General features: G+C 37.1%; 1 protein-coding gene across 5 annotated transcripts in view; it reads left to right on the top strand.

The window, feature by feature from the left end:
* Positions 1 to 735: 735 nt before the first annotated feature.
* Positions 736 to 14,429, top strand: part of LOC131948024 (ras-related and estrogen-regulated growth inhibitor) — a 33,815-nt gene continuing 20,121 nt past the window's right edge. The window contains exons 1-3 of one of the 5 annotated variants that reach the window (XM_059309482.1): positions 736 to 906; positions 1,178 to 1,486; positions 13,125 to 13,279. In XM_059309482.1, the coding sequence (XP_059165465.1) occupies positions 1,449 to 1,486; positions 13,125 to 13,279 (193 nt within the window). In that variant the 5' untranslated portion in view covers positions 736 to 906; positions 1,178 to 1,448. Of the gene's footprint in view, positions 907 to 1,177; positions 1,487 to 8,684; positions 8,897 to 13,124; positions 13,280 to 14,429 lie in introns of those variants that run through there. The other 4 variants (XM_059309481.1, XM_059309480.1, XM_059309478.1 and 1 more) reach the window with 4 other exon arrangements.

Raw genomic sequence — 14,429 nt, 5'->3', positions numbered from 1 at the left:
CTATTTTACATATCTGTAGTCATAATTTGAAGGCAGTCATAAAATATTTTTTTTATAAAAGAGGGTGGGTAAGTGGGACTATTTGATGTCATTTGTGGCTGTCTAGCTATTAATGACCATATCGGTTGGGGTAAAATTTGGCTAACCAACGTGACGTCATATTACTTTTACTCAACCTTACGGACACTTCTGTGTAAACGTGTTTTCCTTAACAAACAACTTCTCCCCCTTTTCTCGTGAGTCGTACATACCTCACGACTCAAGCACATTTTACGTGGTTATTTTGAGTTTATTACTGGAAAAAAATAACTAGATCTCAATCGTCTTAGGCTTTGACACAAACTCCCCACCCCCTAATGCACGAATATAACTACATTAACTAATAAGCTTGCAGATATTTAAGTGCGAAATTACAGGTTGGCACAGATGTTTAATTCATAAAGTAATTAAGGCTACGATGCTTCAAAACATTAGATATATCAGAGTCAGTCTCATTCATCATTCGTCGCATAATAAAACAAAGCTTTTGTAATATAACACCAATTTATGTCCATGTAACAAGTGATTACAGACAAAAACAACTGCCAACAGCTATGCAATCTGACTAGACTCTACAGTAAGGTAACATACATTTAACAGATCGTTAGACTGCTTGAATGACTCTAGAAAGAATCCTTGTAGAATACATGAAAAGAACGAAAAAGAAAAAAAAACGGCCTACAGGTGATGTGTAAGTGCACGAGGCGCAGTAACACAGCTCACGTGTAACGTACTCAGCGTTACTTAAGGTGTCTGGGTATCGAAACAACACAACAAAGCCTGTTTCGTCCGTCAGTTTATTGGTGCTGTTTCATACTTGTTTCTTTGGCTATTTTTCTGTATGATATCGATGTGATTATCTTTCAGGTAGGATAGGAAGGACATCCTTTTTATTGCAATCTTCTTCTTCATAACAATTTAGCAGAAGATTATGGTTCAAATATGCTGTGTTATTAGTGATTTGTTTCAAATGCTTTAATATACTTATGAATAAATCTATCCCGCGATGTTTACATTTTGGTAGGTCTAATTTTTAATTTGGGGCAATTTCAAAGTTATTTTAAGATTAAAGGTTGATTCAACAATCCGTAGAAGATTTATTTAATGATTGTGCAAATTTCACTAACTGCATTAGCAGCCACTCGCGAGTAAGGACGATGTGGATTATTTATGTGATGAAGCAAAAGGTCTATTGGGTTTATTTAAATCTGGGATTTACTAAACTGAGGACGCAAAAGGATATGAAGTCTCTTCACAAACTCAAAATTAAAAAGAATTGACTAAGTCCTTGAGTTCACCCAGTTCTGATAGATACATGACTCAAATTAGGGGAAAATGCGGCTGAGCACTGTGCTGTCCACAATATCTCTTCATATATCGAGGTCACAGAAACAGGTGAACTCCATTTCATGTGCCCAATGGAGAGGGTAATTGTACAGTATAAAGGGTAGGTGTTAGTTGGGAGTGATGTTTTGTAACTAATTCTTTTTAAATTCTTATTTCAATTAAAATTATTTTATTCAGTACGGTTGCGTGAATAAGCAAACATTCTCTCTTTCAATTAAAACAAATTAATAAAAAGTCTAGTGACAATTTAAGCGCAATTTCCATATGTTATCCATAACAATTTTAAATCGAGATAAATCATATATTCAGCAACGGAAATAGTTTTATTTTAATGAGTAGGCCTACACGATGCTTAGTTTTTTTTTAAAAAAGACAACTACATTAACCTATATCAACGAGTAGGCCTACACGATGCTCAGTTTAAAAAAGTAGTAAATATTTCTTGATTAATTTTTTGTGACCGAACGAAAGGATATTTTTGAAAACTTTCTTCGGATATATTGTTCTAAATTATGGCAGGAATCGATTGGTAAATGTTTCAAGTCGCTAAATGGTCTGGTTGCCGAGATATTGGCCAAAAACTGCATTTTTTCGAGGTTTTTTGGCTTTTCCGGGAAATCCAGGAAGGAATTCCGGGAATTATTTTGGCCCACAATCATCCTCGAAACTTGCTTAGCATATTTGCTTTTGGAACTAGTCCTCGATATTGCTTCGTTGAGGAGGAGATACAACTTAAAGCTGCGGACACACATCCATCCATCCATCCATCCATCCATCCATCCATCCATCCATCCATCCATCCATCCATCCATCCATCCATCCATCCATCCATCCATCCATCCATCCATCCATCCATCCATCCATCCATCCATCCATCCATCCATCCATCCATCCATCCATCCATCCATCCATCCATCCATCCATCCATCCATCCATCCATCCATCCATCCATCCATCCATCCATCCATCCATCCATCCATCCATCCATCCATCCATCCATCCATCCATCCATCCATCCATCCATCCATCCATCCATCCATCCATCCATCCATCCATCCATCCATCCATCCATCCATCCATCCATCCATCCATCCATCCATCCATCCATCCATCCATCCATCCATCCATCCATCCATCCATCCATCCATCCATCCATCCATCCATCCATCCATCCATCCATCCATCCATCCATCCATCCATCCATCCATCCATCCATCCATCCATCCATCCATCCATCCATCCATCCATCCATCCATCCATCCATCCATCCATCCATCCATCCATCCATCCATCCATCCATCCATCCATCCATCCATCCATCCATCCATCCATCCATCCATCCATCCAATCCCACCCACCCACCCACCCACCCATCCATCCACCCATCCATCCATCCATCCATCCATCCATCCATCCATCCATCCATCCATCCAGAAATGACGCATTATTAAACGCAATTGCCAGTGTGGAAATTGCGCTAAAAAAATTGTAACTAACGTACCCGCTGCGCGCGTTGCTGCGATCTCAGAAGAAAGGCTGAGGCAACATTTTAAGAGAATTGCATCAATACTTTACCGATCATGTTTATTTTAGACGCGTGATCTTCTTTTCTTAATCTCAGTAACTTAAATGTAAACAAAGCAGCCTCTATATTAACTCTACAATTTTTATTTCATAGTTATTGTGGCGAGTGTTCGTTCATATTACCGCCTAGACTTCACAGGCCACTGTATAATTAAAACCATAAGTAACATGACCCTTCATAATAGAGAAGTAGAAACACACCTCGTTACCGACCAGATGTTTGGGTCGTCGCGGTACTCTCTCGGGCGCCACCGCTTACAGCACCGCAGAGTCGATGGGTACGGCCCTAGTTCGGTTAAAATAACGGTTAAATTATCTAATGTTGTGTGCCACCGTGCCCCCATTTTAGAGCTTTTCTCTGATGAGCGTAATCTTAATCTACTCAAAGGCGACAATAAACATCAAGAAGACAAATAGTAATAGTTGCACCAACCTTTTCAAAACCAAAACTTGCTCATTTTTTTGACACTACACAACGTTCTGTTGTTAGTTTGGAGATTAGAAATTGTTATATTGGCGGATTGACTAGTTGTTATATTGGTGGATTGACTAGTTGTTATATTGGTGGATTTACTAGTTGTTATATTGATGGATTACCTAGTTGTTATATTGGTGGATTACCTAATTGTTATATTGGTGGATTGACTAATTGTTATATTGGTGGATTGACTAGTTGTTATATTGGTGGATTTACTAGTTGTAAGATTCGTGGTTTGAAAATGTCTCTTAATAAATCGGGAGTGATCTCCCCTAAACTTTCTCGAATATTCTTATATAAAATAACAGGGGATGGAAACTCGGGCTATAGACATGATTTTTAATCCATTTTTAATACTTAAAGTTTTAAAAATAGAATAAAATCTCGTAGACAAATTTATTGCACACCAAGTGAACGCCAAATCAAAAAGTGCATAATAGTGCGCAATATTATTAGTACTTTAAAAATTTACATTAGTTTTTTGAGAAATCGGAAGTAGCGTAAATTACTACTTCCGGTCAACGGAAATTACTCAAAATTTAACAGTGGGTAGAGAATTAGATCTTTTACTTACATGTGAAATTTCATTTATCTATCTGAAATAGTACTCAAGTTATAGGCTTTTGAAAAATTCAAAGTAGGAAAAGTACCACTTCCGGTTATCGAAAATCGCTCAAAAGTTGATACGGATCTAAGATTTTGATAAAGTACTTATATATAAAATTTCATCAACCTAGCTGTAACGGTACTCGAGTTATCGTGTTTACACACGGACAGAAAGACACACAGACATACGGACAGAATTGCAAAGCCCAGTTTTTCAGACTGGATTACGCATAAAACCTCTTAATTTTGATAAATCTGGATTGATAATTTTTGCCCGATGTGATGAAGGACTGAGGTGTAATACGGTGAAAATTGTTAAAATTTCAAGTGATTTTTGTGCACGATTACAATACTTTCTCTATACTTCGTATATACGAGAAAGTAAAAATTGCGTACATTTAGTTAATAATAGAAATAAAAAATTACGGGGAAAACAGACTTTTGAGGGTTTGTCAATAAATGATGTCCCGTATTTTTGTACGACCCCCCCCCCCCCCCAACCTGTTGTCACACTTTATTACAAAAAGTCCAGCTCACTCACCTATAATGATGTCACTCTTTAGCCAATCCCTTCCACCATTGTGTTTTTTTTTAAATATGAATATAATGTTATCTGGGCTGGTCAAGATTATATGTTGGTATTGATAAATTTTTATTTTAAAATAACGTACATGTTACGCTTTGCTGCAATTTTAAAAAATCGGGAGCGATCTCCCCTAAACTTTCTCGAATATTCTTTTATAAAATAAACCGGGAGTGATCTTCCCTAAACTTTCTCGAATATTTTTACTTTCTCGTATATACGAAGTATAGAGAAAGTCTTGTAATCGTGCAAAAAAAAAATATCGAGATTTTTACAAATCTCGACGTTTTACACCTCACTGATACGGAAAAACATAATTTTGCAATCTTGTCCGTATGTCTGTGTGTCTGTCTGTGTCTGTCTGTCTGTCCGTGTGTAAACACGATACCTTGAGTACCGTTACAGCTAGGTTGATGAAATTTCACATATAAGTATTTTATCAAAATCGTAGATCCGTATAAACTTTTGAGCGATTTCCGATAACCGGAAGTGGTACTTTTCCTACTTTGAATTTTTCAAAACCCTATAACTTGAGTACTATTTCAGATAGATAAATGAAATTTCACATGTAAGTAAAAGATCTAATTCTCTACCTTCTGTTAAATTTTGAGTAATTTCCGTTGACTGGAAGTAGTACTTTACGCTACTTCCGATTTCTCAAAAAACTAATGTAAATTTTTAAAAGTACTAATAATATTGCGCACTATTATGCGCTTTTTTATTTGGCGTTCACTTGGTGTGCAATTAATTTCATCAACCTAGCTGTAACGGTACTCAAGTTATCGTGTTTACACACGGACACACACACGAACAGAATTGGATAATCCAGTTTTTCCAACTCCATTACGCATAAAACGCCAAAATTTTTATATATCTGAGTTTATAATTTTTGCCCGATTAAAATAAGTCTTCTATATCCCGGATGTGATGAAGGACTGAGGAGTAAAACGGTGAAAACTGTCCAAATTTAATGTGATTTTTGTGCACGATTACAAGACTTTCTCTATACTTCGTCAATACGAGAAAGTAAAAATAGGGGATGGGAACTCGGGATATAGACATGAATTTTAATCCATTTGTAACAGTTAAATGTAGATGAATGTATGTTTCGAGTGTGTATCTTAAAAAGGGTTCCCAGAAAGAACCGCAACGGAAAAAAGCGCAACGGAAAAAAGCGCAGTGTTTCTTCCAGATTTTTTCTCCGGGGAGAGGGGAGGCACTTGATAGTTTCCATGGGGGGTGGGGGGGGGGAGGCAAAAACTGTTTCTTCAGCGGGTAGGGGGGAAGGGCGAAGAAGAAACTGTCGTAAGGGCAACCAGTCGAACTATTGCAGTGGCGCCCGGCGTCGTCTTGTTATGTTTAATAATAAATTGTAGTAGCCCAGCATAGCCCACCGTAGGGCTCTTTTTTTTAGAACAGATTCGCCAGGGTGCTCCTGGTCACAGGACCGCGTGAGTGGCGGAGGAAACCAGAGATTATTTCATGCATAACTTCAAGGGGGACGATGTATTTCTACTAACTCTCTCTCTCTTTCATCACCCCGGCATTTTAATTTTAAGTCCGTCTGTCTGTCTGTCTGTCTGTCTGTCTGTCTGTCTGTCTGTCTGTCTGTCTGTCTGTCTGTCTGTCTGTCTGTCTGTCTGTCTGTCTGTCTGTCTGTCTGTCTGTCTGTCTGTCTGTCTGTCTGTCTGTCTGTCTGTCTGTCTGTCTGTCTGTCTGTCTGTCTGTCTGTCTGTCTGTCTGTCTGTCTGCCTGCCTGTCTGTCTGTCTGCCTATCAGCCCGCCCGCCCACCCACCCACCCACGAGCTGGGGGCCGAACGCGGCGCCTCAAATGTAGTGAAAGTGTATTCTAACTCACTATTACTGAGAGGAATTAACGTACACTCAAGGCTTTCATACACCACGCGAGTTGGGCGATAAGGTAAACAAACCCCTGCCCCGACAATTAAAAGAAAACACAGTTTTAGAAAAAGGGTCACGCGTCTATTGATGAAACGCTCTTACATTTTTTTGTCAAACTTACTTCTAGCCCCGCGGCAACGCTCGTGGACAGGCACGCTATTATTTATATATACAGATAGTCTAGCGTTCGGGTGAAGCGCGTTAAGAAAGAAAAGGCTGACGCAATATTATAAGAGGATTTCACCAATGCCTTATTAATCGTGTATTTTTAGACGCGTGAACCTTTTTTACTTTCTCGTATATACGAAGTATAGAGAAAGTCTTGTAATCGTGCAAAAAAAAAAATCGAGATTTTTTTTCAAATCTCGACGTTTTACACCTCCCTGATACGGAAAAACATAATTTCGATAACCGGAAGTGGTACTTTTTCTACTTTGAATTTTTTCAAAAGCCTATATTTTGAGTACTATTTCAGATAGATAAATGAAATTTCACATGTAAGTAAAAGATCCAATCCTTCTGTCAAATTTTGAGTAACTTCCGTTGACCGGAAGTACTTATTTACGCTATTTCCGATTTCTCAAAAAACGCAAGTAAATTCATAAAGTATTAATAATATTGGGCACTATAATGAACATTTCATTTGGCGTTCACTTGGTGTGCAATTCTTTTTTCTACGAGATTTTATTCTATTTTAGAAACTTTAAGTATTTAAAATGGAGTTCCCATCCCCTGTTGTTTTATATAAGAATATTCGAGCTAGGTTTATTTTAAAAACTGAATTCCTTAAATGTAAACAAAGAAGGCGCTGTCTTTCTTGAATCATACTTGTGGGGGTGCGGGCTTGCCCACACTATCGCCCAGACGCCCCAGGCGAGCTTTATGAAGGGCTTGTGTGTAATAGCGAGCTAGAACACTCCTCAATTACCGCCCATGTATAAGGGTTGTCGAGGGACTCCCTCTGGAGCCACTTGTTTCATTAGGTTCGGTATAATCGAATGTTCCATGCCATCAAGTCCCTTTTGTAGGGTGATCTTTGAAACGAATGCAGGCGCCATAGTACTCATACAATAGCCTTGCATGCAGATCAGCCGACAGCTGGGGCGTTGGCGGACGCGCCTGATTCGAGTTAGTGAACGATTAAAATAACCGATATTATGGAATATCTCACAGTTAAAAAGAAAATTAGTTAAAAAGAAAATTAGACGCAATAGCTCTCACCGAAGTACACTGTGTGTCAAATCGCAATCTGTAAGAGCGCCACCCCTAAAAATTAACCTCTTCTTCTGCAGAAACATATTAGGAAGTATTCCCAGCAGCTGCCCCAAAGTTTCATGGCGATCGGATAAACGGTGTAGTATTGCATAATGGACAAACACATAGACAGACATACATTTATTTGTACACTAGAATATCCGTCCCGTTATAACATACCTCGGCTACCATGCAGGTTTCATGAGCGTTGCGGGTAGCTTTCATCGAATGTAGTGTGCCATCTTGTCCTTATGACAGGATACTCTTTAAAACTAATGAAGGCGCCATATTGGTCACGGGGGAGCACTGGGCGCCAATTAGCGCCCGAGCCGCCGGCGGATAGGCCAACTCCTGATTCGATTTAGTGAACGATTATAGTAGCCTATCGTATTCATATTGTAGCGCATTCTTTAAAGGGATATGCTCCGTTTTTTTTCTATTTTTAACAATTTAAAATCTAAAGCCTTTTGAATAATTTTACCATGTTTGGCACATGAAATAAGTATTAAACAGCAAAATAAGGGTTGAAAACAATTTCGTTTGTCATGGAAACCCGAAAAAAAACCTCCGCCATTTTGAATTTTTCGGTACGTTTAAAACACTAAGGCTTTTTATTTAAGCATTTATTATAGCAATCAAATTTAAACAACTTATATTTCAGTATATATTAAGAATTTTGTCACCTACTGGTCAGAATTTTACAAGGTCTGAAATATAATACCCAATTTAGTATTTAAAAGTTTCAAAATTTGCATATTATTTACAATTAATTTTTTTCTATGAAAGTCATCACAATTCCCTCGTGACAAAAGTTTTATTTATGCATGCAGAACTATTACTGAAAATATGGTTGCCTTTGTTTGATAAGTAAAAAGTAGTATGCTTTTTAGTGTTAAAAAGTGCGAACTGAGAAAAACAGCAAAAAGTAACGAAAAGTAGGTCACGAAATGTGTAATTTGTAAAGCCGATTGTAAGCTTTGTGTGTTTCCGAGATTATTGAAAATACGATTATCAAATAGGCCTACATGAGAAATGCAGCTTTCCAATGAAGCCAAATACATTATGATGACGGATATAAAACGTTTCGTAGAGAGCTTGTAAGGTGAGAAAAAAAAAAGATTATTTTTTAATTAATAGGGTTATAAATATGGTATTTTAAACACATTTTTTTTTTCATTAAGTCTATTATTTTACTTAATACCAAAATGGACAAAGTATCCAGAAGTGCAAGAAAACATCATGACGAAAATTGTGGAATTTGGTGATTTTGTAAGGAACATATCCCTTTAAAACGAACGTAAGCCCCATAGTGCTCTCGGGAAATCCCGGGACGCCTCGAAGACAACACTTAGGAACTAAAAGTTTTTTCCCCGCAAAAACCTTTCCTGTAGCATTTTCATCTATTCCCCAAAGTTTTATGGCAACCGGATGAAAGGTGTAATAAAGGACTAAAAAACTCACAAGCATATTTTCATATATATGTATAGGTATAGGTATAGGTATAGGTATAGGTATAGGTATAGGTATAGGTATAGGTATAGGTATAGGTATAGGTATAGGTATAGGTATAGGTATAGGTATAGGTATAGGTATAGGTATAGGTATAGGTATAGGTATAGGTATAGGTATAGCTGTATCTATAGATCTATAGATCTATAGATCTATAGATCTATAGATCTATAGATCTATAGATCTATAGATCTATAGATCTATAGATCTATAGATGTATAGATCTATAGATGTATAGATCTATAGATGTATAGATCTATAGATATATAGATCTATAGATGTATAGATCTATAGATCTATAATCTATAATATAACGCTGCTGGTAGTGTGTCGGTCCGTCAACGCTTTAGATTTTGGAACCATAAAAGTAACCATCTAACCACGCAGTAATTTTAAATTGCAACGCATTGTCTTATTATAAGTAATGGAGTAGGATTTGTTTATATAACGATCTAAATTTATTTTACAGTTGCCAGTTTTTACACTTTTGCATAACGTGAAGAAAATATTAAATACACGCACATCGCTAAAACATATTAAACGGATCAATGTCAAATATATTTTTCGTTTAGGTTCATAGAAAAAGGGAATACATTTTAATGGCAGTAGGGTCGAAAAACTAATTAATTAAAACTAGCTGCATCCCGTGCTCCGCCACGGTAAATCTTTTTTAAATGTACCAACTTGGGAACAGAACAAAACTAAACACAACACAAACGAACGCAAAACGAAAAAACAAAAAAAAACGAAAAAACAAACACAACACTCATAACATAAACACAATTTGAATGCAATCATAAAGGCATATTGCTCACATTCTAGCCCGTAGCGCCAAATCGCGCCCTTTCCGGTGATTTGCACCAACCTTAAACTTTCGATTTGCACCCCTGTCCCCCCCCCCTAAAACTTTCTATTTCCACCACCCCCCCCCCTCGCATATTTTTTCCAACCAACTTTGGCACCCCCTAAGGTCGGCACCCCGGGACATATGCCCCCCCCTCGCTACGCCTCTCCTATAAAACCCCTAACTTGTCCGCAAACCGAAAGATAGAATAATAATTAGTAAACAGTATAAATAATAGGCAGTATTTAAAATATCCGTGTTTTACCTACAATATTTCACTTTATCCATTCACGCATTTTTTTCCAGTACTTTAAATTTTAAAAATTTACAATAACGTTTCATAACTAAAACCATTGCGCACCTAATAAACGTGATGACGCGTCTATAATAGTGCTGAATAGTTGATTAAAAATTATAAGTCTTAGTAATAAACAGTAGGGCCTACATTTAGTGAATAAAATAAATAAAATATTGTCTTTTATCAATCCATGCTAATTATTATTTTCAAACAATAATTTCCTCTTACACATCCGAATAATTTGCATTCACATTTTGCTAATTATATTATCGCAACACTAATTCCATCTATGACGAACGTATATTTGCATTCACATTTTTTATTAGCGTGAGTTTAATGTATTTTTAAATTACCTCCTTTGTCAAAATTAGAAAAGAGAGTTAAATTAATTTGATTTTTCTACCGTACTGTTATTATGTTATTGAAATGTATCCACTTTTTCTGGGAATATAAACGAAAATGATATTTGACATTGATCCTTTTAATATGTTTTAGCAATGTGCGTGTATTTAATATTCTCTTTACGTTATGCAAAATTGTACAAACAGTGGAAATTATAAAATAGCTCTATGCCGTTATATAAAAAAACCCTACTCAATTACTTATAATAAGACACTGCGGTGCACTGAAAAGCACAGCATGGTGCGTAATTTACTTTTATAGTCCCAAAATCTATAGCGATGACGTCCGGAAGGACAGACACAGCCCGCTTATATTATAGACTAGCTGCATCCCGTGCTCCGCCACGGTAAATCTTTTTTAAATGTACCATCAGAACAAAACTAAACACAAAACAAACGAACGCAAAAAAAAAAAAAAAAAAAAAAAAAAAAAAAAAAAAAAACGAAAAAACAAACACAACACTCATAACATAAACACAATGTAAATGCAATCATAAAGGCATATTGCTCACAGTCTAGACCGTAGCGCCAAATCGCGCCCTTTCCGGTGATTTGCACCCCCCTCAAACTTTCGATTTGCACCCCTGTTCCCCCCCCCCCCTCCTCACTAAAACTTTCGATTTCCACCACACCCCCCCCCCGCTCGCATATTTTTTCCAACCCACTTTGGCGCCCCCTAAGGTCGGCACCCGGGGACATATGCCCCCCCCCCCCCTCGCTACGCCTCTCCTATAAAACCCGAAAGATAGAATAATAATTAGAAAACAGTATAAATAATAGGCAGTATCTATAATATCCGTGTTTTACCTACAATATTTCACTTTATCCATTCACGCATTTTTTTCCAGTACTTTAAATTTTAAAAATTTACAATAGAGTTTCATAACTAAAACCATTCGCACCTAATGAACGTGATGACGCGTCTGAATAGTTGATTAAAAATTATAAGTAATAAACAGTAGGGCCTACATTCAGCGAATAAAATAAATAAAAGATTGCCTGTTATCAATCCATGCTAATTATTATTTTCAAACAATAATTTCCTCTTACACATCCGAATAATTTGCATTCACATTTTGCTAATTATATTATTGCAACACTGATTCCTTCTATGACGAACGTATATTTGCATTCACATTTTTTATTAGCGTGAGTTTAATGTATTTTTAAATTACCTCCTTTGTCAAAATTAGAAAAAAAGAGTTAAATTAATTTGATTTTTCTACCGTACTGTTATTATGTTATTGAAATGTATCCACTTTTTCTGGGAATATTAAAGAAAACGATATTTGGCATTGATCCTTTTAATATGTTTTAGCAATGTGCGTGTATTTAATATTCTCTTTACGTTATGCAAAATTGTACAAACAGTGGAAATTATAAAATAGCTCTATGCCGCTATATAAAAAAAAACCCTACTCTAATACTTATAATAAGACACTGCGGTGCACTGAAAAGCACAGCATGGTGCGTAGTTTACTTTTATAGTCCCAAAATCTATAGCGATGACGGACGGACGGAAGGAAGGAAGGAAGGACAGACACAGCCCGCTTATATTATAGATATTTAACAGTTATGCCAGGAGAGGTATTTTAAATAATAAATTCAACTCACGCTAATGAAAAAATGTGAATGCAAATTCTGCGGACGTTTATACAACATTATTGATGGAATAATATAATTAGCTTATATGGTAGTTAAAACACGGATTTTTAAGTATTGCCTTTATTTATTTTATACATTGAACGTACTGTTTACTAATTATTATTTTAAATCAATAACAGTTTAGAAGCCACTCCTAAATGTCCCCTATGTTTACTTTATCTTGTGGTTTGCGGATAAGCTGGGGTTTTTATAGGCGTTCACAAAATTGAATCAGGCGACGCGCCTGATACCGGTGCCCGGGCAGGGTTGGATTTTGCGCGATGGGCTATTCTGTGAGCGATATGGGTTTGTGTTTGCTTTGCGTTGTATTTGTGTTTCTGTGTTGCGTTTGTGTTGTTTTTTTGCGTTGGTGTTTGCATATGTGTTTGTGTTTTCTTTTGCGTTTGTGTTGTGTTTGTGTTGCGTTGTGTTTGTGTTTAGTTTTGTTCTGTTCTCAAGTTGGTACATTTAAAAAAGATTTACCGTGGCGGAGCACGGGTATGCAGCTACTAGTATAGATATATCGTTTTGTATACTATCAGTTTAAAATGATTAGTTAATGATAACCTTTCAGTATTCATATTACAATTATGCAAAATATGTTTAATATAATAATGTACCTACTGTTGTTTAGGATACACATGGTAATTATGAGCAGTCCAGTTTCTTCAGCCGAAAGTGCAAGCTCAAATAGTGGATCAACTCTAAAACCTTATCTGCGGAGGAAAAAATCTTCACTTGGTGAAACAAAAATTGCAATTTTAGGCATGGCTGGCGTTGGAAAAAGTGGTAAGCTTAAACACGGGCATTCGTGTAGCGTTGCGCCATTTTTATAACCAGCTCATTTTTTTTTCATTAGCCTAATTTTCCTGAATATCCATATTCACATCACAGTTTTACCGCCACCCGAGCGCAGTGAATTGGGTTGCGTCACATACACAAGGGACGTGATACAACAACCACATCGAAGGTTAGGGGGAGAGCATTGCGCCATTTTTTTTTATCGTAACGGAGCACGGGTATAATATAAACCGCCATGTAGTGTGTTAGTCCTTTCTTCCATCCATTCTTCCTTTTTTTCCGTACTTCCATCATCGATATGGCCACTTCATCTTCGTCGGCACGTGGTGTGAGTCGAGCTTATCATGCACAAGGAGGGCTCTCCATGGGCGCAGAGGCAGAGGCATACTTTGGAGGGGGGGGGAGGTTGCAGGGGGCCGCCCCGGGCGCCGATCCTATAGTGAGGCGCGCCAAAAGGGGTGAAAAAACAAGTTTAAAGCTGATTTTATGTTGCAGTTTTGAATTATAAACAGTCTTAAGTTAAGAAATCTAATGGCTACCAGCCTTTACATACCGATTTAACTGTTTTCTACCTTGATTGTGTAACTGTAAAATCAGTAGCGTACGCAGGGGGGGGGGGGGGGGGGGGAGCAGGGGGAGCAGCCGCTCCCCCTCTGGCAATTTTCAGCAAAGTGGCGCCTTTTTGGAAACTTTTTAAACTCACAGTTTTAAACAATGATATTTGTTAAAAAATACTTTTGGTCGGCACATCTATGCAAATCACAAAATTTCTTTTCATGCAGCAATTAAGCATTATTGTACTAGTCTAGTAGTGTCTACGTTTACAGCACGTATTAACAGCTGCATCAGTTCGCCGTTCTAAAAATAACCATTACGATGCATTGCAATGTTTAAAAAAACCTCTACGGTAGTACCACTTGGCAGGAGGGGTGTTAAGTTTAAGGCAACTGTATAATGTATTTGGTTACGAAGAATTGAATTAGAAAATGTTATACATAAAACTTCACACATAATTACTTTATATATACAGTTTGAATCGTGTGATTAATTTTAAAAAAATTACAATACAGAAACAGTTTGGGCGATAGTGATTACGATTACAAATTATATGAAACAGTTACAACCCCCCCCTCCCCCA

This window comes from Physella acuta, unplaced genomic scaffold (genome assembly GCF_028476545.2).
Source record: "Physella acuta isolate Inbredline_101_S28 unplaced genomic scaffold, ASM2847654v3 ptg000621l, whole genome shotgun sequence".
Classification (NCBI taxonomy): Eukaryota; Metazoa; Mollusca; class Gastropoda; family Physidae; genus Physella; species Physella acuta.
Note: the sequence above shows the minus strand (reverse complement) of the source record. Positions and strands in the feature narration are given on the sequence as shown.